At 41.1% G+C, this 28,000-nt stretch overlaps 1 protein-coding gene across 1 annotated transcript; it reads left to right on the forward strand.

The window, feature by feature from the left end:
• Nucleotides 1–2: 2 nt before the first annotated feature.
• On the forward strand, nt 3–27,527 carry LOC135473696 (uncharacterized). The gene is made up of 15 exons (XM_064753562.1): nt 3–189; nt 1,241–1,305; nt 2,570–2,731; nt 3,866–3,946; nt 4,107–4,252; nt 4,952–5,060; nt 6,112–6,219; nt 6,665–6,805; nt 7,628–7,716; nt 11,065–11,247; nt 11,761–11,942; nt 18,151–19,045; nt 19,380–19,547; nt 24,790–24,997; nt 26,976–27,527. Exons 2-15 carry the CDS (start codon nt 1,243–1,245, stop codon nt 27,105–27,107), a joined length of 2,667 nt encoding a protein of 888 aa, XP_064609632.1. The 5' UTR covers nt 3–189; nt 1,241–1,242; the 3' UTR covers nt 27,108–27,527.
• The last annotated feature ends 473 nt before the right edge of the window (nt 27,528–28,000 follow it).

Genomic DNA, 28,000 nt, shown 5'->3' on the forward strand with positions numbered 1-28,000 from the left:
TGATTTTCGGGCAGCCGGAAACTACCGAACTTGTGAAGAGATGTCAAATGACTTCCTGTACATAAAAAAAGTCATGTCTTGGTAAAGATGATGTTATGCACTTGTCTCAGTTCCAATCACCTTGTTAGGATTTTATTTGTTCCGAGGAACTCACCGATGAAGTCAGCGCATTCCATATATTGATAAAAGGTGGGTTATGAAACTCTACTGAAACGTGCCCTGTCAGAAACGCACTGATACAACAACAACAACACTACAAAGCTCGAGACTGCCATAAAGTGTGAGCAAAGTGGGCGTGTAAAATTAACAGTCTGTGTCATTAGCAAATAAAATGTAAAGACTGATTGGCATGAATGTCCTTCCTCATACATGTTACACTATTCTGGTAAGGGAAGTCATGATTGTCATTTGTCTGTCGTTCCAGCGTTTGTGAAAACGTATACTTATCTTCTTTAGCCTACCAACGACTGGTTGACCCGTATCAGTATAATGGCTCGGGCGGGGCGGCTTACTTGCCTTCGGTAAGTCGTCTCAGTTAAGCAGCACTAGATAAGAGAGCGGTGGAAATCCGTCCTGCTACAAGGAGGCACATTACACGCACATGCACCCTAAGGATCCCTTCGTCGTCATATGACTGAAAAATTGTTGAGTACGACGTTAAACCCCAAGCACTCACTCACTCACTCTTTAGCCTACCGCTATGTCTGAACTGATGGGAGTACATATGGCAAGAAAAATGTGCAGCATTATTCATTCTAGTGAGTGCATTGCATGTGGTCCTCAAAATTAGTGTAACAGAGATCTGCCAGGAGATAGGGAAAATATATTCATACCTGTCAGACTTTCACAGTGTTTCCTACATTACCAAAAACTGTCAAATTAAAGTGGATGTTTCAAAGTTGTTGTAAGCTGATGTGCTCTTTCTTGCATTCCATCAGAAACTGGCTAATGTATTAGGCTTGCACAGTATAATGCAATCTAAACTGAAATAGGAATAAGTCTTTGGCATACACTACCAAGAAAACAAACTTTGTTAACTTAGTCTTATTTACTTTATCATCTTGACAGCCTAATGATGTCAGGAAAGCACATGTTTGAATTTATGACTGTTACACGTAAGAAGAAAAGAAAATGTTATTTTAAATTGTTAGTAGTTTACTTTTTACTACCAAATGTTCTGGGTTTTTGCTTTATATTGTGAAATATAAAAATTTTGTTTGTTTTTTCTTTTCCAAAATAGAAATGAGTGAACTACAGAAGTCACAAGATTACCAGAGTTTTAGGAGCACCATTTCCCAGAAGAAGGTTGGTTATTTGGCCAAGACAAGGATGTATTATGATTTTAGTTCAGGTGATGAAGGTTAATAGAGTGTCAGGTAAACTATAAGTGATTCGACACCAAGCTATTTTGATGTAAATGGGGTAATAACAAGATAATGACAATCAGTTTTTTCAAACATCCCTAGTGAAGACATATTCACAGCCTAAATCTTAATTTTTAATCTTTGTTGAGTGATGGAATTTGTCTGATTTGTCTGTCTTTGTTGATAAATTGATTCCCCTGTTAAATCAACCATATTTGCAACTGTGGCTTAACTGTTACCAACTCCTGCTCTGTGTGATTGTCTTAACTAAATTTTACAAATGTCTTTAAACATTTACGGTCATTGATTCTTCTTGCATCCTTCCATCCATGTGTTAGCATTCCCCTATTCCCTCTAATTTTTTGGACAGATATTAGTAGTGCTGATAACGAAGAAATACATTTCTCCCCAGTTTTTTTTTTTGTTTGTTTTTTTTTTCTCTTTGAAAGTAAAGATATTGATATGTTGTTCATTAGATGGACTAGCCATGTGAAAACAAGAAACGAAGACAAGAAGAAGATCATTACTACTTCAGTTACATGTGTATTGGCTAAAAAGAGCAGATCAGGTCTCCCAAAAATTAGAGGAATTAGTCTACTAAAGATTGATGGAGTGACTCAACCCAGACACAGTTATGTCCTAGCTGGCATCCTGACATTCAGCAATTTGATATGGAGCATGATTGGTTCAATAATAAAGTCAACTGAATTGGTCCGTTTACCTGCAGTCTGCCATCAAGAGAGCCCACAATGTGGTTTCTGAGAATCCGTTTGTCAGGGAGAATGCAGCTAGAAAAATCACTGCCAGAACTTGGTCAAAAGCTCTTTTGGTTCTACCAAGGTTTCTAGCAGTGTTTGTCTTTGTTTGCTTTTCAAAGAGAAATTAATTCCTAATGAATCATTTGAAAGTGTGAGAGATTTTGCAAGGATCGAGATTTCATTTTTTAAATGGTCACTCTGCACGATTAGGTGGTTTGTGAAGAACAGTTTTCAACCATGACTGAACTGAACCTCAGTAACTAGATAGCAGCTTATGGCTCATACGTGTAACTGTGCTCATGGAATTATCAGAGTTTTTTGTCAGGAATGACATAACGATGGTCATGGATGACATGTAGTAGGCATAATCCATCAATGTGAAACCTTGTATTCAGGTTGGGGATAACCAAATTGTAGTCAGTTTACATACTGATTGGTTATTTGCAGATTGTAGTTGACGATGATGGGAAAAAGGTATGGACTCTGTACGATGCTGGACCCAGACATATCCGCTGTCCACTGATCTGCTTCCCTCCAGCCAGCGGAACAGCTGACGTGTTCTATCGTCAGATAATGGCTCTTTCCACTGTCGGGTTTAGGGTTATTTCTGTAAGTGTGTTCTGAAGATTAGGGCGAGGGGATAATTCCATTAACATGACAGTTACAGAATGATGTCTCATGTGCCTGTCAGATATGAGTGTAATCAGGCCTCTCTAAATTCTTTACATTTTTGACTTTACATATGAACATACACATTTAGACTGTAACAGTTAAATAGTTGATATGGCTTAGTGAATACCATGAATATTTTTCACCCAAGTTAAGTGACCTTTGAATATTTATAACGTTCAAACATGACTGTGCAACATTTTTATTATATGTATTTTCTTAATACGATGAAATAATGTATTGGACACCATGGTCAGAGATCAGTTTTCATGCAATAACACAGTGTGAAGTATCACTTGTATCTAGAGAGAAAACACAGATACATGGCATTTTATATCTATGGAAATAATAATGTATTTTAAGCTCAAACTTTTTTCATTTGGAAGGTGGATTCATTTAATGTGAGATAATGGCTTCCAAAGTGTGTCTCTCAGATTCTGAGATAATGGCTTCCAGTGTGTGTCTCTCAGATTCTGAGATAATGGCTTCCAGTGTGTGTCTCTCAGATTCTGAGATAATGGCTTCCAATGTGTGTCTCTCAGATTCTGAGATAATGGCTTCCAATGTGTGTCTCTCAGATTCTGAGATAATGGCTTCCAGTGTGTGTCTCTCAGATTCTGTCATAATGAGCTCTGTTCATGTAAATGATTTAACAGTTCATTATCACCTCATTGATATTGGAAGACAAAGTTTTGACCTTGAACGATACCATACGGAAGACTTGTGGCCTTGACATTAGGGAAGAAGCCATGGAGATATTTGTATTAGTTTATTATTAAAGACGGATTTATATCCATGAGATTTTGTCTATTATGGAAATTATCATCATAAACTGCTATGTACTATATGATTTGATGTGGTGTCCTGTCTGGTGTTTTCTGCTTGATGAAGCAGCACTGTCAGACACCAATAGAAGGAAGCTGTTATCAATGATCTTATCAATAATTGATCAACCGTGCTAACATCATATTAAGGGTGACAAGCATTTGTTTTGGATAAAGTAATTATTCTATGTGTGTAAATTCAGTATAATGTGTGCAGTATAAAATTTCAGGCTTTTCTTTTGTGTTTCAGGTTGAATATCCAGTGTATTGGACGCTAAAGGAATTCTGTGAGGGCTTCAGGCGCTTCCTTGATCATTTGCAACTCGATCGGGTAACAAGGCCTTTTATTAACACATATTACTTCAACTGAAGCAAACTTTGTTATTACAGATGTTAAACATATTGTAGTGAAATTTAGTGCAAGATGTATTGGCACATCTATGAATAGATTGACTTTTTGCTCCCAAGCCTGATCCATTGTTTTGTTTTAGGTTCACATATTTGGTGCTTCCTTAGGGGGTTTTTTAGCCCAGAAGTTTGCAGAGTACACTAGCCGTTCACCAAGAATAGCCTCCCTGATCCTCTGTAATGCATTTTCTGACACAACAATATTTCAGCAGACAACTTCTGCAGCCACGTAAGTTCTGAATATTTCTGCGACATATTTTGTTACAAGCTGTACAAGAGAGGAATGGTCAAGGAGCCCTGCTATGCAGTACACTGCATCAGCACAGGAAGATGTTAACAAAAGATTTACAAGACTCCTGTGACATATCAATAGATCAGCAGAAGTCCCCCATTTTCTATTTGTGTGTGAACACTTTTTGGGGATGCTGCAATACTTCTATGTCTTCACCTTTCTGATGGATTTAATTGCTCAAAAACACTGTGATTAATAGTATTTAACTCATGTGAGGAACGCCAGCTCAAATTAAACCACCAGCCTTTGGCAAGTAGCTGACAAACATTCACTCATGTGACACATACATTTTCACTTGTAGAACTGGCTCAGATTGTATGCCATATTGGTGAAAGGCAAGTGATCTGGAAAGCACTTTATGTAACCACCTCAATGAGCCTACAAGCACTTGTGGCCACTTATTGACTCCAATGCCTATTATTGTCTATCCTTTACCTGTGGCTGGTAAGACTTTCTCGGGTATGAGAACATCTTCTTTAGCCAAGGTATTGAGTAAAGCGTCATATCTATATCATTTGGCTACCAAAGATGGCACGAGGACTAAAATAGGATTTTGGGAAAAGTGCATTTTGATAGAATTTTTATGCATGCTAATGAGTCACAAAACACATTATTTCTCCTTGCATTGGTCTGTAGGTTTTGGATGATGCCAGCTCTGATTCTGAAGAAAATGGTAATGGGAAATTTTGAGCGTGGTTTTGTAGATGCAGATATAGCAGATTCCGTGGATTTCTTAGTAGACAAGGTAAGACGCATTTTGTGATGTTTGAATCGGATGAAAATGCTATGAAGGTAGTATAAAATATGCCTAGCATGTGTACCATAACAGGGGAAAAAGTATTAGCAAGCAAATGGTTCACCAACATCCTCTTCAACCAAAACAGAAATACGTGCGGTTTTTGAGATTTGTTCATGGTCCTCTATAATTGTCAGTGGAGTTCTGGACATTTCTTTGTCCAATTCTTGACACTTCTTAATGCAGGGGTGAAATTTGGCCATTTTTGTTTTATTTTATATTTTGATTCTCCATTTTATTATCTTTCCTCTCACTGATAGACGTTTTCCCATGCAAGCAATGTCATCCTAATGTAGATATTAGCAAAAACAACAGCCTTAATCACCCCGCAGGAATCAGTTTATTAACATGTTCAAGCAGGGTGTGCTCAGAACTGTCAAGATAAGACATCCTACACTTAACAGGCTAGTCCAACTTGAGAATTGCCACTAGAACGTCACGTACCTGTATGAAGAATAAATGGAGTGATCCATAGAATCTACATAATGTGTGATTGTTCTTGTGTCTGGTATTTGCATTGTAAGTGTGTTTAGTATTTAGTCTACATTTTGCCACTATTACCATACCTGTATATATCTGTAACATACACCTGTTACCCATGGCTTTAAAGCCATTATAGAATATTGTTCAGATAATATCTGGCTGGATTACGTTATCGTGCTGCCTTATTCGCTGTATCTATATCTTACGGTGATTTAACATCTAGTCTGTATTTTGGGGCTGTGTCTCCATACCTGTGTATATATATATATATATATATATATATATATATATATATATATATATATATATATATATATATATATATCTGTAATGTTCACTATGAAATTTAGTTCTCGTAATGGTGGTAAAATAAAGTGCTGAAATATTGAGTCAAAACGAGTCTTTCAGTTTTCGTTGTTACACTACACATGGATAACGTTGAATCTGCAATACTTACTGTCATCACTGCCATTGAATCATGCCATACTATAAGGGCTGGATGAACTTTGTCCTGCAGTTAGACGGCTTAACCCAGCAGGAGCTCGCATCACGGCTTACACTTAACTGTATGAATGCCTATGTGGAGCCCCAGAAACTCAAGGAGTTGGACATTACATTAATGGATGTGAGTTGTGTGGTTTTATGTTCTCCTTTTACAAAAACAAAGCATAACAGCTGAGATAATGAATCACCTACAGGTGGCAACGTAGATAAACATGATGCTTTCTGAGAGCTTTTATGTTTTCCAATGAAAGAATTTAATTGTTAGTTTTAATCTTGATTAGTTTGGGCAGTGGAATAAATCAGCATTTATTATCAGTTGTATCAAATATTGCCTTGTGAGATTCTGTTCCAGACAAGTGAAAAAAATAAAACAATCGCAAAGAAACCCTTGTACAATAGATGAATGTCATGGACCACTATAATGGCAGGTATAACATTAAAATATTCAGATGACCTACCCCTTAAAATAGTAAACTCTGTTCTGTGTTGTTTGGATTGCATTGAGTTTTCCACTCGAACTGCCTGTACTAATGTGTGTGATAGCAGCCTGTTCTTTACCTCCCCAGGTGTTTGACGAGTGTGCATTGTCCCACCAGGTGAAGGAGGAGATGTATAAGTGTTACCCTGACGCACGGAGAGCTCACCTAAAGTCAGGCGGGAACTTCCCTTACCTGAGTCGTAGTGATGAGGTCAACATTTACATACAGGTGAGAAAAACTGTCCTACTTCCATTCAGGTGAGAACTTCCCTACCTGAGTAGTAGTGATCCCGAAAATGTCCCAAAAACCTCAGAAGTAAAGCAAATAAATAGGTCTCTGTTATGTGTGTGTTTTTGATTGACATGTCATTTATGTTTGCTACAAATGGCAACACAAGTGCATTAAAACGTTAACTTGTAAACAGTGCTTTTTAACATCACACCATGAAGAATATGACTTAGTCTGGAGCTCTTGTGTGATAGAAGAGAAAACTACAACTCATATATTTTGAGATGCATGTACATGTATATTAGGACATACAAGTTACCAAGTCCCCTCTCTCCTCCTGGCTCTTTCAACCAATAGTTGTCTGCAGCCATTTGCTCACCTATGAGGTTACAGGTTTGACTACAGCTTTTGCTTATTTGGCTGCAGCTTTGTGTCAGGAAATTTGTTATGCCCCAACTGTAGGGCAATGGTTTACTCCAAACAGTCAGGGTTCCTCTACCCATACAAATGTAAGCTGTCATGCAAGTACAAATTTCTTGAGTATGGCTTAGGAACTGCCAGTGAAGTGTTTAAAGATGTGGAATTTTATGTGTATTATTTCTGGATAATAAAACCCTCCAACTCTGGCTATTTTCATTCTCTTTCCAAAAGAAGGCAATTTGTTATTTAAGCACATCAATTTGTGAAAACTTTTAAATGATTTCAATGTAATTTTCAGAGTCGTGTTATACATACACAAGTACCTGTTGTGGTCATTTAACGCAATTTGTCTTGTTGAGTTTCTCATCTACGATTTATGACAATGTATGTGTGTTTGTATAGATCCATCTCCAGAAGTATGAAGGTGGGAAGTATAGTGCCAAGGATGCACCTAAAGTGGATGAGTGTAGAGAAGCACATTCCTCACAGGAGTTATAAGGGGTCACCAGCCATCGAGGTGAATCCGATGACTACTCACATATTGACATATTAAATAATCACGCTCACTTTACTCATCAAAACAAGCTGGGGTTGGGTGGTCATTCTTTTTGCCAAATCTTCAACGTTATGAAATCTTTAGCAGGTAAGAGTGGATATATAAATGTGTGAAAAGTTAATCACCAGCTGAGAATGCAAGTTTAACTTGTCATGGATTTATTTTGGATTCTGGACTCGACCTTTCCTTGCCAACCTAGATGCTCTCTCACTAAAATGATGTTAGAGAGGGTGTCTGCCAAATCAAGAGTACTCTCCCTTGGATCAGTTTGGTTCCTCAATATTAATCACACATTGAAAGCTGCCTATGCAGGTGCAGTGATAATGTGAACAATGAAGTTTGTAATTTACATCCAGTTTTGTAGCACTGTATTGTTACGTTGTTATAACAGAGATAAAGAGTTTAGCAAAGACATAAACTGTCAACGAATCATGACCACAATGCAATGATGTGGAGAGAGATCATAGTACTGGTGTGGTCATGCAAATGTCCCATCATTTACAATAATGCTCACAAATAATCTGTGCATTGCTTAATAAAATATTTTTGAAAGTTTTTGTATGGGCAGTGTCATTAAAGTTCTTTCTGTATAAATGTTTGTTTTCAGTGACAGTCACGCACTTGTAATGCGATATATCCTTAACTGATGTAAATCATAAACCACTTTGTATGAAGCTTTGATTTCATCACTTTGCTAATATTAAACTGGAAACATGTCCAAGTATCGCCGTAAATAATTTTTTGATTTCCATCTGAGTCACTCATTCATGCAGACGTAATCAAGGAGGAAGTGATGGTTTTGTTTAGAACAGTGCTCTGTAGTGTGGCGCCACAGAGATCCACAGTGGCACAGGTAGTGCACTTTGTACAGCAGTGCTCTGTAGTTTGGTGCTAATGGAGATCCACAGTGGCGCAGGTAGTGGACTTTGCACAGCAGCGCTCTGTCGTGTGGCGCCTCTGGAGATCCACAGTGGCACAGGTAATACACTTTGTACAGCAGTGTCTTTAGTGTGGCGCCTCTGGAGATCCACAGTGGCACAGGTAATGCACTTTGTACAGCAGTGTCTTTAGTGTGGCGCCTCTGGAGATCCACAGTGGCACAGGTAATGCACTTTGTACAGCAGCTCTCTGTCGTGTGGTGCCTCTGGAGATCCACAGTGGCACAGGTAATGCACTTTGTACAGCAGCTCTCTGTCGTGTGGTGCCTCTGGAGATCCACAGTGGCACAGGTAATGCACTTTGTACAGCAGTGTCTTTAGTGTGGCGCCTCTGGAGATCCACAGTGTCACAGGTAATGCACTTTGTACAGCAGCGCTCTGTAGTGTGGCGCTTCTGGAGATCCTCAGTGGCACAGGTAATACACTTTGTACAGCAGCACTCTGTAGTGTGGCGCATCTGGAGATCCACAGTGGCACATGTAATACACTTTGTACAGCAGTGCTCTCTAGTGTGGCGCCTCTGGAGATCCACAGTGGCACAGGTAATACACTTTGTACCGCAGTGCTCTGCAGTGTGGTGCTTCTGGAGATCCACAGTGGCACAGGTAGTGCACTTTGTACAGCAGCGCTCTGTAGTGTGGCGCCTCTGGAGATCCACAGTGGCACAGGTAATACACTTTGTACAGCAGTGCTCTGTAGTGTGGTAATACACTTTGTACAGCAGTGCTCTCTAGTGTGGCGCCTCTGGAGATCCACAGTGGCACAGGTAATGCACTTTGTACAGCAGCGCTCTGTCGTGTGGCGCCTCTGGAGATCCACAGTGGCACAGTTAATACACTTTGTACAGCAGCGCTCTGTAGTGTGGCGCTTCTAGAGATCCACAGTGGCTCAACTCTCTGTTATGTTATGTACGCATAACTAACACCTAACAACTGGGTGTGGCAAGTACTACAGGTTACCACATTGACATTCTACCAGATACATATATGCAGCACTACATGTAGTTTGTGGTGATAACTAGCTGGTTATTATGGGGTACCACTAATATTTTCTAACATTTTGAGTGAGAGAGTGCTTGGGGCTTAATGTCACACTTAAGGTAGCACTTTGTGTTGTATAATAACCATTCCCAAGTTTTCTTCCACTTGCATACCAGTGAATCACTTCCACATTACTGAGACCAGTACCTATGCCTTACCTCAAGCAGTTATTCATAGACAATAGGGGTCCAAAATTGACTTCTTACGCAGCTTGACTTCTATGCAGATGAATCTAAGCTTTCTAAACATCTTTATTATGATTTACGCTACTGAAACAGATGAATCCTCACCAGGTACAAATACTGGTATGCTTTGTGTCTGACGCCATTTTGTCACATCTGAATAGAGAGCAGGCTAACCCCTATGTGGTAAACAGAGTTGTCTCCCACCTCTCCAGGTCTATCTATTTTTGTATATGTTCATAGTCGTTTGTTAAAGCTTACTGAAACGATGTATGAGAAGAGATACACAATGGCAGTTTTGTTGTGTAGTATTACACTAATTTCAACATAGGAAACCTTGAAATTCATCTGAGCTCTTTATGAATTTTTAGATTCCATAAACAAAGCTACGAGCGTATCATTGTTTATCTGTGACCAGTCGAGTTTGTCGACGTCATATTATGCATAATCATGATTAGATATTTTTGATGAAACACTATACAGGGACTACGACAGCTTTGTTGTCAGTTGGAGGAATGGGTGATGACCAGATCTCATTATGCTGAATAATGTGCTAACATTGACTGTAGTGTCAGTACATCAGTCCTTCAGATACCAAGACCAGGTGGTACCCAGAACATAGGATATCATATATACGTTGTTATGTTTGTAAAATTTGCGTCCTTCATCTGCCCTAATGAACGTTAGTGGAGGATGTGCGACATGTTCACCTGCACTTTAGCCTACATGTAAATCAGGCAGTGGTAATTTTGATGGGCAAATGTTTTTGTGGGCACATTTTTCATAGCTTATTTATGTAACATAGCACCTGGGGATTTGGTTTTTTGTGTTATGTAAGTTGTTATTTTCCATATTCCCTTGGAAGACATTATCCAATGTTCTGCAAAACTTACTGTGTCTATTATGTGAGAAGCTCATGCAGTCGTATGGAATAGAGACCTGTGTTGTTACACATTGGCATGTTGTATGTTACTTTTCCACCAATAGAACAGCAAAAGTTCAAATTATCTAGGATGATGTACATAGTTTCAGAAGTCTTTGTCACAGAAATTCCGAGTTCCCTGCATCATGAGTAATACTGATTTATCAGTTAGTGACTTTATATCTGTCTGTTGTTCTGCAGGGTGTGGCAGTACATGGGTCTGTTGGTTCTGCAGGGTGTGGCAGTACATGGGTCTGTTGTTCTGCAGGGTGTGGCAGTACATGGGTCTGTTGTTCTGCAGGGTGTGGCAGTACATGGGTCTGTTGTTGTGCAGGGTGTGGCAGTACATGGGTCTGTTGTTGTGCAGGGTGTGGCAGTACATGGGTCTGTTGTTGTGCAGGGTGTGGCAGTACATGGGTCTGTTTGTTCTGCAGGGGATTGGCAGTACATGGGTCTGTTTTTCTGCAGGGTTTGACAGTACATGGGTCTGTTGTTCTGCAGGGTGTGACAGTACATGGGTCTGTTGTTGTGCAGGGTGTGGCAGTACATGGGTCTGTTTTTCTGCTGGGTGTGACAGTACATGGGTCTGTTGTTCTGCTGGGTGGGGCAGTACATGGGTCTGTTGTTCTGCATGATGTGGCAGTATATGGGTCTGTTGTTCTGCAGGGTGTGGCAGTACATGGGTCTGTTGTTCTGCTGGGTGGGGCAGTACATGGGACTGTTGTTCTGCATGGTGTGGCAGTATATGGGTCTGTTGTTCTGCAGGGTGTGGCAGTACATGGGTCTGTTGTTCTGCATGATGTGGCAGTACATGCATCTGTTGTTCTGCAGGGTGTGGCAGTACATGGGTCTGTTGTTCTGCAGGGTGTGACAGTACATGGGTCTGTTGTTCTGCAGGGTGTGGCAGTACATGGGTCTGTTGTTCTGCTGGGTGGGGCAGTACATGGGTCTGTTGTTCTGCATGATGTGGCAGTACATGGGTCTGTTGTTCTGCAGGGTGTGGCAGTACATGGGTCTGTTGTTCTGCAGGGTGTGGCAGTACAAGGGTCTGTTGTTCTGCTGGGTGTTGCAGTACATGGGTCTGTTGTTCTGCAGGGTGTAGTAGTACATGGGTCTGTTGTTCTGCAGGCAGTGGCAGTACATGTAATAATACAGGCAGTATGCCATGTGCAGCCAAATTGTGCTCACAGCAAAGTTGCTCATTTTGCATGATGCTCACAGTTGTGTTGCTCTTAGAAAGTGTTTTGAGGTTTGAAAGGTAGGAGGAGGATGTCCCACTGGGAAATAGAAGTTTCAGCACCAGAGTTAACATTTTGCAACATTAATTTGCCACTCAAAGTGTACATTTTGGGGCCAAATCTTAGGTCATTCACCATGGTGTTTAATTCTTCAAAATATGGGACCATTTTGGCTTCAATACTTCCTCATTGTTTTATTACACCATTGTGAGAGGTACATGTAATAAATGGATAGCAGGGGCACAGCAAATTGAAAAATGGTTTCATTTTCACCATGTGCGTTCTATTTAAAAATCATCAGTGGAACTACTGGATTTTAAAATGCCTTATGCTCTGAAGGATTTGGGGTATCTTGTAGTGATTCAGTTGTTTAATGTTATGAGCAAGGGATGTTTGTATTTTAATTGTTACATTTAACAAAATTTACCACATTGTTCTTGTAATGTTTTGGCGTCTGATGTAATTCTGTTATTTGTTTTAATAGTTTTTGATGTTTGTATTTCTTTGATAATTATATTTTGTGACGCTTGTTTTGTACGTATGTACAATTATGTACACGTTATACTTGTGCACCATAATGGAAGTCATTGCAGTCTAGATTGTACAATTCATTTTGTTGATACATGGATGGTGTATATAGTAATTTCTGTTTGTGATTTTCTTTAATTTGATGAAGTTGTCTTCATTATATATGTGACCCAGTAATCCAAGGTTGCGATTAGTATTAACCATCAGTACATGGGAGGGTCTGGCAGCAACCTGTGGTTGGTTGTGGGTGTCTTGAGTGAAATATTCTTGAGTTCGACGTAAAACACCAATCAAATAAAATTAAACTAAATTATTAACCGTCGAGCCACATTTTGAGCTTGTTACAGATTAATCGTGAACTTAGAAGTAACTGTTAGCAGACACACCTATAAGATTTCTGACCAACAGATGTGCCAAATGAAGGACACAAACATAAGATTTCCTCTCACCACCACTGGTCAAGTGGACCAGTAATAAAGATAAAATGTACTTATGGTTTATTCATGCTGCTGATATTCTGAGGTAGCAATTGTATCAGTAAAGTTGTTGATAACTTCCCTTATCTATCAACAGAATACCTTAAAGCTGTAGAAATGGCATGTGTAAGGTGTCTGTGTATTAAAGAAAAAAGCTGAACAAATTTACTGTTGTAAATCATTTATCAGCAGACAAAATAAGGTGTCACTGAAATTTAGTCTGAGGACTTTGTGGCATGTTTATATGGTTACAACACTTTGTCCTCAATCTTTTTACTCTTACGTACTTAGTCCTCTTATACGGAGGTGAAACTAGTACGTCTAGAACTGTGTGGGAGGTCCCACATAAGTGGTGATTTTCTGCATGACTGGGTTCATATGATTGAGATTATATAATATAATGATTGAATTTGTACATTATATGTATTTGGAAGTAAAGTTGCTATTCATGCTAAATTCGAATTTTTTTTTATCTTTTGTCTATCATGTTCAGTGTGTTATCATCAAATATTTGTAACCTTACAACATACAACTAATTCTATCATCTTGTCATTAGATAGGTAATCAGGAACTGGAGTGATCTGCAGGTTTAGCACACACCTGGCAAGGAGCAGTGGTTTCCTCCAAGCTGTACCCAAATTTGTCCATTGTGAATCTGATCAGTGACGTGACTCCAGCTCTTGGTGTTTGTCAAAACCACACACCAGCAGGTTTAGCACACACCTTGCAAGGAGCAGTGGTTTCCTCCAAGCTGTACCCAAATTGGTCCATTGTGAATCTGATCAGTGACGTGACTCCAGTTCTTGGTGTTCGTCAAAACCACACACCAGCAGGTTTAGCACACACCTGGCAAGAAGCAGTGGTTTCCTCCAAGCTGTACCCAAATTTGTCCATTGTGAATCTGATCAGTGACGTGACTCCAGCTCTTGGTGTTTGTCAAAACCACACACCAGCAGGTTTAGCACACACCTGGCAAGGAGCAGTGGTTTCCACCAAGCTGTACCCAAATTGGTCCATTGTGAATCTGATCTATCACAACTACACCTCTGGCAAGGTGCAGTGGTTTCCTGTAGACAGATTTTCCACTGTGTAACTTGATCAGGGACATGCGACTCCAGCTCTCAGTGTCTGTCAGAACTACACCTCTGGCAAGGTGCAGTGGTTTCCTCTAGGCTGTAAACAGATTTTCCACTGTGTAACCTGATCAGGGACATGTGACTCCAGCTTTCAGTGTCTGTCACAACTACACCTCTGGCAAGGTGCAGTGGTTTCCTCTAGGTTGTACCCAGAATTGTCCACTGTTAAACCTGATCAGTAACATGTAATGTAACCTATATGTTCAACAAATTAAACCAGAGGCAGAATACATCTTTTGGCATATTAGAGGAATGTTATCTTATCTGGACTTCAGACTTCTGATCTTGCTTATTAACATCTCAATCAATGAGGTAGAGTCTTTGTCAAGTTGCGGCTGGTTTTGTTGTGGGAGTACTATGGTTTAGCTCGTATGTACCCAATTTCCTTCACCCATAAACACAACCACCATTGTATGAGTGGAATATAATTGATTATGACATAAATCTTAATGAAATAATAAACTTGGCGCTAACGTATTAATGGTGCTGCCTCAGTGGAATGCCATGCTAAAGACCCTAGCCATGACCAAAATACAGTACATGTATATCAACTGAGTGTTAAGCCAGGGAAATCTGGCTTAAGTGTCCTGATCCCAAAATTAAACTATGTTTGTTATGAATCAATTGCATCATTCACTTGTGTTTGTGTGAAAAAAGCAGAAGACACAGAGTATTCAAAAGAGATCCTTTTTAATTTTATATCTAGCTTCTTACAAAACACGGAAATTCACAGAATTAACTTTTCAGTATGAAGAAAGCGCATGCACAGCTACACATAAGCAACACTATGCCTTGGATATTTGACCTACATCTCTTCCTCACTGTACAGTGTCCAACCTTTGCGGCCATCACCATTTCACTTTACGCGGTTTCCTCTGAAACTCCTTAAGTAAGGGTCTAAAATCCTCGTACACAGCCAGATTATGACGCCCTTTTAGAAATCTCCTCCATAGTATTTCCACACCACTCTCCGTCTGAATTCTTTTATGAATGCCGTGAGTTTTAATCCGTTTGGCTGCATTTGGTCTATAATACACACGAACTTTTGTTCGTACAGTCTGTTTGTTTAGCCAGGGTTTACAGACCTGAGGATTATTTAGCACTGTTTGACTGAGGGGTATCTTTTTGGATTTATTCAACAGAACAGCTGTTGGGTTATTTTCACTGGCAGATTTTGGGCAAACCATCAGGCTTCTCTGTGCCTGACATGCTTTTTTTGTAACACTGAAAATATAAAAAGTCAAATAACATCCATTTGTTCACATTCTACACTGTCTTCTGGTTACAATTGTTCACTATTATTTCCATTAATCAAATACTCCATAAATCCTGCGAGCAGACCAAGCTACACTTTGTAGTCAAATCCATGAAGGCTACAGGCATATGGGCCCTATTCCACCCAAACGTCATACATTGCCATAACTCTACTTTGCTCTATACCTTTGCTAACTCTAGAGTAATGTTAATAGGTAGAGAGTAATGCTGCAGTCCTGTACATTACGACACTCTCAGTATATTTATGCCTCTGACTTGACAAATAGTATTCTGTAATCTGTGAGTTGTGAAGTTTAGACTGCTGGTTAGGTTGAAGAATCTGCTTTTCACAATCAACATCTGCGAAGGAAACGACAAACAGTTGTGCATGTAACAAACTACACTTCACCACTACCACTGATATATATTATATATGGCCCAATTTTCGACAGTGAACAGACAGAATCGCACTGGTATTCTGTCCACTTTTATTAAATGTCTTCCGCTTACCTTAAACAGCTCTGTAGACGAGTAAATAAAAACTGTTTAGAAACAGAAATGCCGTGGTTCAGGAACATTGACAGAAACATTTTTCCCCTGATGGTCTAGCGTGCAAACCTAACACGCCTGAAATCTCTATCGTTAAAAAATCAAAGTAGATGTAACCTTTTAAATAGGCCGTGATAAATTTCCTCCACTGAATATCTGCCACATCCTTTACAAGTCTGATATCAACACAAATGAAAATGTAAAATACATAGTTCAGAAGAACAACCACAAACCAACTAATTTCACATATATCTGTTGCTGTTTTATTTTAAACTTTTAGTTTAGTTACCAGACTGTCTCTAGGGTGCTGGTGTACGCGGGAGAGCACAGTTTTGCGAGGCTAATGGGAGGGTCGATCGAAAGCGAGGCTACAGAGGTCGGCCTAAGCTGTCAGTCTCCGTGGTAAATATGTAAACACTTGTAAATCAAATGCATGAGTTTCTGTATGCCTAACACTTTACAACGACCTGTTTTTTGAGTGTTTGAATATTATGTGTGAAAGTGCAATGAAAGTCAATGAGGAAAGTTTGGAAATCAAACCGTAATTTAGCTAAAGGGAACCATTCTAAATACAGCGAAATTCCGTTCAGCACTGCACATTTGGCACTGTGTTAGCCCAGCCATTCACGGAGTGTAGACGGTTCAGCTCAGTTAAATAACAGTTTGGTTTCTTCCCTTTAAATTTAATGGGTATTTTATACTGGCAAGGGTTGGCTTCTGTTTAGGTGAATTGTTTATAGGAGAGTTGAGAATGGTGAACATCGATTGAAACAATGATTATAATTTATAGCTCACTTAAATCAGCACTATTGCTATGGTACAGTTTCAAGCTGACAAGGAGGCTCAAAGAATTTATTCAGATTCAGATTTTTTGTCTCGAATCCAAGATTTTTTTTGTTGTAGTTTTTGTTTAAGAAAGTCATTCCCGGATTTCTGTTGAAATTAAAGCCCTATAGCTGTGTGTATAAGCCAGTAGCTCACTAGTGGGCAAATAGTGAAGACCTGTCATACCTAGCACTATTTTGTTTTATCAAGAACCTTTTCCCTAACCAGCTATAACATATAATTTTTTTTAAATGCCCCCAGAATGCAAAAGTCCACACAGAAAAAGGAAAGGTTTTTGTCTCTGTTATGATTGATGGCTTTGGGTTAACTTTTAATATCGTCTGCTTAGATTTGGCTGCAGAAATCTCATGCTGAAACATGTTAATGTTAAAAATGTACTCCTTATTAGATATTGGAGGGTTATTCACTCAGAACTGAAAAAAATGTTGCAGCAGTAGAAAATGTTATTAAATGTTATTTCTCGATGACATTGTTTCAGTAGCCACTGGAGATCAGGGAGATGTTGATCCTGCATTGTAAGGAAGGACAGATGAATCACAGCAGGCCACAGTTTTGTTGATGGGGAAGGACAAATGAATCACAGGAGATCACAGTTCTGTTGCTGGTGATGTGGAAGGACAAATGAATCACAAGAGATCACAGTTCTGTTGCTGGTGATGTGGAAGGACAAATGAATCACAGGAGATCACAGTTCTGTTGCTGGTGATGTGGAAGGACAAATGAATCACAAGAGATCACTGTTCTGTTGCTGTTGATGTGGAAGGACAAATGAATCACAAGAGATCACAGTTCTGTTGCTGTTGATGTGGAAGGACAAATGAATCACAAGAGATCACAGTTCTGTTGCTGTTGATGTGGAAGGACAAATGAATCACAAGAGATCACTGTTCTGTTGCTGTTGATGTGGAAGGACAAATGAATCACAAGAGATCACAGTTCTGTTGCTGTTGATGTGGAAGGACAAATGAATCACAAGAGATCACAGTTCTGTTGCTGTTGATGTGGAAGGACAAATGAATCACAACATATCACTGTTCTGTTGCTGTTGATATGGAAGGACAAATGAATCACAACATATCACTGTTCTGTTGCTGTTGATGTGGAAGGACAAATGAATCACAAGAGATCACAGTTCTGTTGCTGTTGATGTGGAAGGACAAATGAATCACAACATATCACTGTTCTGTTGCTGTTGATATGGAAGGACAAATGAATCACAACATATCACTGTTCTGTTGATGTAGAAGAACTATTGAATTACAACTCGTCACAGTTCTTTTGCAGTGGAAAGACCAATGAGTCACAACAGGTCACAGTTTTGTTGCTGTGGAAGGAGAGTTTTTAATCTCCAGAGAATCGCACCACTGAATGATTCACAAGATAACTACTTGTTTTTGGAAGTACGACCGAAGAGATGGCTGAACATTTGTCATTTGAACGCCAGATCCAGAGATGACCAGTTCAGCCGTGAACTCCTTTTGGCGGCTCAGGGTACCAACAATGGGTTCCCAGTCATTAGATGCGCTAAGGTTGTTCCAAGTCCTGTTCATACCTCTCAAAGAGTCCAAGAGGCACCAGCCCTATCTGACACAATGGGATCTAACAGAGTCCAAATGCACCTGAACACCCCTGAGTCTGTCAAAGCACGTGTGCATTTTGACTCCAGTATAGGTGGGGATGATAAAGCTGCTTCACGATTCATTGACGCTACTGTTGACAGGGGGCATTCTGCTGCAAGTGTTGCCTTGTCATTGGCATCCCACCAGAGTTCTGCCCCTTCACCTCATGCGCAGCTCCCATCATCGAAAACTGAAAAGCATTCATGTGAATCTCAGAAAGAAAGTGAAAGTGTAAAGCTTGAAATATCCACAAGTAATTCTCCATCTAAACCTAAGAGTTCTCAGCAAGGAGAGAAGGAAGCTGTGTTATTTTTCTTCCACGGGGTTGGCGGGTCCTCTGACACGTGGAGGGCCCAGATAGATTATTTCTCTGCACAAGGCTATGAGGTGGTTGCCCCAGATCTGCTTGGGCATGGGTTTAGCGGGGCACCTGACAAAAGGAAGGCTTACCACTTTGAGGAAATCACAAAGGACTTAGAAGCCGTATTTGACAAGTTCTGCAAGAAAAGAAATGTTATTATTGCTCACTCATATGGGTATGTCTATGACAATCTATTTTGTTTATGGGCTAGAACAATTATAAGTAGTTTTTCCAAAGTGTCTGTATAGGATAACTTGGATGTCAATCTTGTCAAGTTTTGAGTCTTTTCAAGGTCAGTTACTAAGCATTAGCACAGACCTCAATGTATTTGAACTGGCATAGTTGTAGGAATACTATAAGGCACCATATTTGCATTTGAAATTTGGTCCTGGATATTGTCAGTGTTGCTTAATTCTTGCATTTGTGTTTCCATTTGTGGAAACTCTGCTACATAACCTGTATACAAGTATCTAGAGAGCCGTTTGATTCATTTGTATGATACATTACAGGTGTTCATTTGCTGTTGTGCTGGCACGGAAGCGATCTCGGCGTGTCACCAAGATAGTGCTGATCAGTGGTGGAGGCCCCACCCCTTTGGCTCCCCAGCCCGGTGTGTTCAGTCTGCCATTCTGCCTGCTTGTGTGCGTTAGACCATGCCTTGATTGTGGATTTCAGCAGTAAGTATCTAGATCCAGACTGTAACATCATTATCGCTGTATTTAGCTGAGTATAAATCAATCCCATGAAAGGGAGTAATCAGTCCCACGCAGCTGAGTTATCATTTTCTTGTACATGTGGCTGAGTAATCTGTCCTGTGTGGGTGAGTAATCAGTCCCATGTGGGTGAGTAATCAATCGCATGTGGGTGAGTAATCCATCCCATGTGGGTGAGTAATCTGTCCCATGTGGGTGAGTAATCAGTCCCATGTGGGTGAGTAATCAGTGCCATGTGGGTGAGTTATCAGTCCCATGTGGGCGAGTAATCAGTCCCATGTAGTTGAGTAATCAGTCCCATGTAGCTGAGTAATCAGTCTCATGTGGCTGAGTAATCTGTCTCATGTGGCTGAGTAATCTAACCCATGTAGCTGAGCAATCAGTCTCATGTAGCTGAGTAATCTGTCCCATGTAGCTGAGTAATCAGTCCCATGTGGGCGAGTAATCAGCCCCATGTAGCTGAGTAATCAGTCCCACATAGCTGAGTAATCTGTCCCATGTAGCTGAGTAATCTGTCCCATGTAGCTGAGTAATCAGTCCCATGTAGCTGAGCAACCAGTCCCATGTGGCTGAGTAATCTGTCTCATGTAGCTGAGTAATCTGTCCCATGTAGCTGAGTAATCTGTCACATGTGGCTGAGCAATCAGCCCCATGTAGCGGAATAATCAGTCCCATGTAGCTGAACAATCAGTCCCATGTAGCTGAGTAACCAGTCCCATGTAGGGGAGTAATTAGTCTCATGTAGCTCAGTAATCAGTCCCATGTAGCTGAGTAATCAGTCCCACATAGCTGAGTAATCTGTCCCATGTGGCTGAGTAATCAGTCCCATATAGCTGAGTAATTAGTCTCATGTAGCTGAGTAATCTGTCCCATGTAGCTGAGTAATCAGTCCCATGTAGCTGAGCAACCAGTCCCATGTGGCTGAGTAATCAGTCCCATGTGGCTGAGTAATCTGTCCCATGTGGCTGAGTAATCTGTCCTATGTAGCTGAGTAATCAGTCCCATGTAGTTGAGTAATCTGTCCCATATAGCTGAGTAATTAGTCTCATGTAGCTGAGTAATCAGTCCCATGTAGCTGAGTAATCAGTCCCATGTGGGTGAGTAATCAGTGCCATGTGGGTGAGTTATCAGTCCCATGTGGGCGAGTAATCAGTCCCATGTAGCTGAGTAATCAGTCTCATGTGGCTGAGTAATCTGTCCCATGTAGCTGAGTAATCAGTCCCATGTTGCTGAGTAATCTAACCCATGTAGCTGAGCAATCAGTCTCATGTAGCTGAGTAATCTGTCCCATGTAGCTGAGTAATCAGTCCCATGTAGCTGAGTAATCAGTCCCATGTAGTTGAGTAATCTGTCCCATGTAGCTGAGTAATCTAACCCATGTAGCTGAGCAATCAGTCTCATGTGGCTGAGTAATCTGTCCCATGTAGCTGAGTAATCAATCCCATGTAGCTGAGTAATCTGTCCCATGTAGCTGAGTAATCTGTCCCATGTAGCTGAGTAATCAGTCCCATGTGGGCGAGTAATCAGCCCCATGTAGCTGAGTAATCAGTCCCACATAGCTGAGTAATCTGTCCCATGTAGCTGAGTAATCTGTCCCATGTAGCTGAGTAATCAGTCCCATGTAGCTGAGCAACCAGTCCCATGTGGCTGAGTAATCTGTCCCATGTAGCTGAGTAATCAGTCCCATGTAGTTGAGTAATCTAACCCATGTAGCTGAGTAATCTGTCTCATGTAGCTGAGTAGTCTAACCCATGTAGCTGAGCAATCAGTCCCATGTGGCTGAGTAATCTGTCACATGTGGCTGAGCAATCAGCCCCATGCAGCGGAATAATCAGTCCCATGTAGCTGAACAATCAGTCCCATGTAGCTGAGTAACCAGTCCCATGTAGGGGAGTAATTAGTCTCATGTAGCTCAGTAATCAGTCCCATGTAGCTGAGTAATCAGTCCCACATAGCTGAGTAATCTGTCCCATGTGGCTGAGTAATCAGTCCCATGTGGCTGAGTAATCTGTCCCATTTGGCTGAGTAATCTGTCCCATATAGCTGAGTAATTAGTCTCATGTAGCTGAGTAATCTGTCCCATGTAGCTGAGTAATCAGTCCCATGTAGCTGAGCAACCAGTCCCATGTGGCTGAGTAATCAGTCCCATGTGGCTGAGTAATCTGTCCCATGTGGCTGAGTAATCTGTCCTATGTAGCTGAGTAATCAGTCCCATGTAGTTGAGTAATCTGTCCTATGTAGTTGAGTAATCAGTCCCATATAGCTGAGTAATTAGTCTCATGTAGCTGAGTAATCAGTCCCATGTAGCTGAGTAATCAGTCCCATGTGGCTGAGTAATTAGTCTCATGTAGTTGAGTAATCAGTCCCATGTAGCTGAGTAATCAGTCCCATGTGGCTGAGTAATCTAACCCATGTAGCTGAGTAATCAGTCCCATGTGGCTGAGTAATCTGTCCCATGTAGGGGAGTAATCTGTCTCATGTAGCTGAGTAGTCTAACCCATGTAGGGGAGTAATCTGTCCTATGTAGTTGAGTAATCAGTCCCATGTAGTTGAGTAATCTAACCCATGTGGGTGAGATATCAGTCCCCTGTCAGATATCGAAGTAGTTAGTCCCATCTAGCTGGTCCATCATTACACAGTCATGTAATGAGTCACATCAAGCTGAGTAATCTCATATGAAGTAATTTGATGGTTATGCGTGACTAATGTGGAGCACTGTGGATTAATTATGATGGGTATTCACTCATTGTCAACATATAAACTAGTGCAGGTGATCTTTGACAAGTGCTGTCAGATTTGACAGGAGCACTGTGGATAGACTGATGGGGATTGACTCATTGTCAACATATAAACTAGTGCAGGTGATCTTTGACAAGTGCTGTTAGATGTGACAGGAGCACTGTGGATAGACTGTGATGGGAATTCACTCATTGTCAACATATAAACTAGTGCAGGTGATGTTTGACAAGTGCTTTCAGATTTGACAGGAGCACTGTGGATAGACTGTGATGGGGATTGACTCATTGTCAACATATAAACTAGTGCAGGTGATCTTTGACAAGTGCTGTCAGATTTGACAGGAGCACTGTGGATAGACTGATGGGGATTGACTCATTGTCAACATATAAACTAGTGCAGGTGATCTTTGACAAGTGCTGTTAGATGTGACAGGAGCACTGTGGATAGACTGTGATGGGAATTCACTCATTGTCAACATATAAACTAGTGCAGGTGATGTTTGACAAGTGCTTTCAGATTTGACAGGAGCACTGTGGATAGACTGTGATGGGGATTGACTCATTGTCAACATATAAACTAGTGCAGGTGATCTTTGACAAGTGCTGTCAGATTTGACAGGAGCACTGTGGATAGACTGTGATGGGGATTGACTCATTGTCAACATATAAACTAGTGCAGGTGATCTTTGACAAGTGCTTTCAGATTTGACAGGAGCACTGTGGATAGGCTGTGATGGGGATTGACTCATTGTCAACATATAAACTAGTGCAGGTGATCTTTGACAAGTGCTGTCAGATTTGACAGGAGCACTGTGGATAGACTGTGATGGGGATTGACTCATTGTCAACATATAAACTAGTGCAGGCGATCTTTGACAAGTGCTTTCAGATTTGACAGGAGCACTGTGGATAGACTGTGATGGGGATTGACTCATTGTCAACATATAAACTAGTGCAGGTGATCTTTGACAAGTGCTGTCAGATTTGACAGGAGCACTGTGGATAGACTGTGATGGGGATTGACTCATTGTCAACATATAAACTAGTGCAGGCGATCTTTGACAAGTGCTTTCAGATTTGACAGGAGCACTGTGGATAGGCTGTGATGGGGATTGACTCATTGTCAACATATAAACTAGTGCAGGTGATCTTTGACAAGTGCTGTCAGATTTGACAGGAGCACTGTGGATAGACTGTGATGGGGATTCACTCATTGTCAACATATAAACTAGTGCAGGTGATCTTTGACAAGTGCTGTCAGATTTGACAGGAGCACTGTGGATAGACTGTGATGGGGATTCACTCATTGTCAACATATAAACTAGTGCAGGTGATCTTTGACAAGTGCTTTCAGATTTGACAGGAGCACTGTGGATAGACTGTGATGGGGATTGACTCATTGTCAACATATAAACTAGTGCAGGCGATCTTTGACAAGTGCTGTCAGATTTGACAGGAGCACTGTGGATAGACTGTGATGGGGATTGACTCATTGTCAACATATAAACTAGTGCAGGTGATCTTTGACAAGTGCTGTCAGATTTGACCGGAGCACCTCAGGATAACTGTGATGCAGATTCACTCCTTATGAACATTTTAACCGGTGCAGGTGATCTTTGACAAGTGCTGTCAGATAGTGCCAATGATCTGTTACAGAAGTGCTGTCAGATATCATAGAAGTATGGTCATGTGCTGTAGCGAGGAGTCATTAATTATATCCATAATCAGTGCTGGTGGTCTGTTACAGAAGTGCTGTCAGATAGTGCCAATGATCTGTTACATAAGTGCTGTCAGATATCACAGGAGTATGGTCATGTGCTGTAGCGATGAGTCATTAACTGTGTCCATAACCAGTGCCAATGATCTGTTACAGAAGTGCTGTTAGATAGTGCCAATGATCTGTTACAGAAGTGCTATCAGATATCATAGGAGTATGGTCATGTGCTGTAGCGATGAGTCATTAATTGTGTCCATAACCAGTGCCGGTGATCTGTTACAGAAGTGCTGTCAGATAGTGCCAATGATCTGTTACAGAAGTGCTATCAGATATCCTAGGAGTATGGTCATGTGCTGTAGCGATGAGTCATTAACTGTATCCATAACCAGTGCCGATGATCTGTTACAAAAGTGCTGTTAGATATCATAGGAGTATGGTCATGTGCTGTAGCGATGAGTTATTAACTGTATCCATAACCAGTGCCGATGGTCTGTTACAGAAGTGCTGTCAGATAGTGCCAATGATCTGTTACAGAAGTGCTGTTAGATATCATAGGAGTATGGTCATGTGCTGTAGCAATGAGTCATTAACTGTATCCATAACCAGTGCCGATGGTCTGTTACAGAAGTGCTGTCAGATAGTGCCAATGACCTGTTACAGAAGTGCTGTCAGATATCATAGGAGTATGGTCATATGCTGTAGCGAGGAGTCATCAACTGTATCCATAACCAGTGCCGATGATCTTTTACAGAAGTGCCTTTCATAAGAGTAGACGAGTGCACAGCCCAAAGGATCAGGCCTTTGACATCCCAACGTATGTCCTGCGTCACATGATGAATGGCCAGAGGTGGTTGGAGGGCGATCGGGTGTTCCACAACTGGCTGAGTGTGGCTACTCTACTGATCTACGGGAAACATGACAAGCTGGTCACCCTTGAAGAGGAGCGGACAATGGAGAAGGTAGTTGGCAGAGTTTGTGTGTTACTGTGAGAAGGTAGCTAGTGTAGTTCGACTGTTACTGTTCACCAAGCTCTCACAGTAAATTGCCAGACACCTGACAGACAGACACTAGGTAGCTTAAAGAGCAAGAGCTGGACTTGAATACACAACCTTAATGGGGTTTTTAGCTGGCTGTTATGAAGTAAAGCGAGGTATTGTGAGTGGGGAGGAAAAGTGGCCTTGGTGTTGGTATCTGAGTAAGCTTTTTTGTTTGGGTCAGTTGAGTAAAGTTTTTTGTTTGGGTCAGTTGAGCAAGGTTTCTTGTTTGGGTCAGTTGAGTAAGGTTTTATGTTTGGGTCAGTTGAGTAAGCTTTTTCGCTTGGGTCAGTTGAGTAAGGTTTTTTGTTTGGGTCAGTTGAGTAAGGTTTTATGTTTGGGTCAGTTGAGTAAGGTTTTATGTTTGGGTCAGTTGAGTAAGGTTTTATGTGTGGGTCAGTTGAGTAAGGTTTTTTGTTTGGGTCAGTTGAGTAAGGTTTTTTGTTTGGGTCAGTTGAGTAAGGTTTTATGTTTGGGTCAGTTGAGTAAGGTTTTATGTTTGGGTCAGTTGAGTAAGGTTTTTTGTTTGGGTCAGTTGAGTAAGGTTTTTTGTTTGGGTCAGTTGAGTAAGGTTTTATGTTTGGGTCAGTTGAGTAAGGTTTTATGTTTGGGTCAGTTGAGTAAGGTTTTATGTTTGGGTCAGTTGAGTAAGGGTTTTTGTTTGGGTCAGTTGAGTAAGGTTTTTTGTTTGGGTCAGTTGAGTAAGGTTTTATGTTTGGGTCAGTTGAGTAAGGTTTTATGTTTGGGTCAGTTGAGTAAGGTTTTTTGTTTGGGTCAGTTGAGTAAGGTTTTATGTTTGGGTCAGTTGAGTAAGGTTTTTTGTTTGGGTCAGTTGAGTAAGGTTTTTTGTTTGGGTCAGTTGAGCAAGGTTTTATGTTTGGGCCTGCTAGTCTCACAGTTTTCACATCACCTTTATGAAACTTGGTTGGATGAAGATGATTTGGACATTTACTCATTTTGGTTATAAATTAGGGATATCTGAATTTTGATTCACATTATCAGGTTTTGGGCTCAGCCATTTTATCCATTCCAGTTCTATAGTCGGCCAGGGTAAGGCTTTTTGTTTGGGTGAGCTGTTGGGTGGCACAGTTTTTACATTATCTTGCTGTAACTTGTGGGAACAATGGGCATACCGTGAAAACCTCATCAAATAAATGATTTTAAATAATTAGTTATATTTGTCTTATTAAAATTATCAGGTTTTGGCCATTTTATGTTAGCCAGTACTCTTCAGTTTTGTTAGCTAGGATAAGGTTTTGTGTTTGGGTCAGATATTCCAACATCTTTATGAAACTGGGTGGGAATGATGAACAGGATTTGGGGATTTACTCATTTTGATTAGGGATGTTTGCATTTTTATTCAGATTATCAGGTTTTTGCCTTGGCCATTTTATCTTAGCCAGTACTGTTCAGTTTTGTTGGCCAGGGTAAGGTTTTATGTTTGGGTCAGATATCCCATCAGTTTTCACATCATCTTCTTGAAACTGGGTGGGAATGATGAACAGGATTTGGGGATTTACTCATTTTGAATAATTGGGGATATGTGCTTTTTTAGCTGGTCGTTACAATGTAAGCTTCTTTGTTTGGGTCAGCTGTTGTCAAAAGTTTTCACAATATGTTCATGAAACTTCTTGGGCTTGATAAACATGCTTTGAAGATGTTGACATAATACTTGGTTTTTCTGTTATTTTTCTGTAAAAACTAGCATGTTTTGGACTTGATGTGCTTACATTCACTTCACAGGAGTATATGTAGCCTCAGAGTAAGGTTTCATGTTTGGGTCAGCTGTTACCAGTTTTCAACATACCTTCATGAAACTTAGGCTGTCATTTAAACTGAAAAAATTGCCGACAAGCTGTTAAGTTTCTCATAACCCTTGTTTTTATGTGTATCCTGTTGACAGACAATCTACGGCTCAAGGCTGGAGGTGGTGGATGGGGCTAGTCACATGGTGATGATGGAACAGCCACAGGCCGTCAACTCTCTTATCCACAACTTTCTATTGTCAGACTTCATGATAGCTGGGCAGAGCTGAGGATAGCTGGACACACCTGAGGACAGCTGGACAGACCTGAGGGCAGCTGAACAGACCTGATGATACCTGGTGCCTGAGCACAGCTGGTCATAGCTGAGGACAGCTGGACAGAGCTGAGGATAGCTAGACAGAGCTAAGCATAGCTTGGCAGAGCTGAGAATAGCTGAACAGAGCTGAGGCTAGTTGATCCGAGTCAAGGATAGCTAGACAGAGGTGAGGATAGTTGGGCAGAATTGAGGATAGCTGAACATAGCTGAGAATAGTTTGGCAGAACTGAGGCTAGCTGGGCACAGCCGAGGATAGCTGGTCAGAGTTGAGGCAAGCTAGACACAGCTGAGGCTAGCTGGACACAGCTGAGGATAGCTGGACATAGCTTAGGATAGCTGGACATAGCTGCGAACAGTTTGGCAGAACTGAGGCTAGCTGGGCAGAGCTGAGGATAGCTGGACAAAGCCGAGGATAGCTGGACAGCTGAGGCTAGATGTGCAGAGCTGAGGCTAGCTGCGCAGAGCTGAGGCTAGTTGGACACAGCTGAGGCTAGCTGGACACAGCTGAGGCTAGCTGGTCAATGCTGAGGCTAGCTGGGCAGAGCTGAGGCTACCTGGACACAGCTGAGGATAACTGGTCAGAGCTGAGGCCAGCTGGACAGAGCTGAGGCTAGCTGCGCAGAGCTGAGGCTAGCTGGACACAGCTGAGGCTAGCTGGACACAGCTGAGGCTAGCTGGACACAGCTGAGGCTAGCTGGACAGAGCTGAGGCTAGCTAGGCAGAGCTGAGGCTATCTGGGCAGAGCTGAGGCTAGCTGTGCAGAGCTGAGGATAGCTGGACACAGGTGAGACTAACTGGACACAGCTGAGGATAGCTGGTCAGAGCTGAGGCCAGCTGGACAGAGCT

This window comes from Liolophura sinensis, chromosome 8 (assembly GCF_032854445.1).
Source record: "Liolophura sinensis isolate JHLJ2023 chromosome 8, CUHK_Ljap_v2, whole genome shotgun sequence".
In the NCBI taxonomy this organism is placed as follows: Eukaryota; Metazoa; Mollusca; class Polyplacophora; order Chitonida; family Chitonidae; genus Liolophura; species Liolophura sinensis.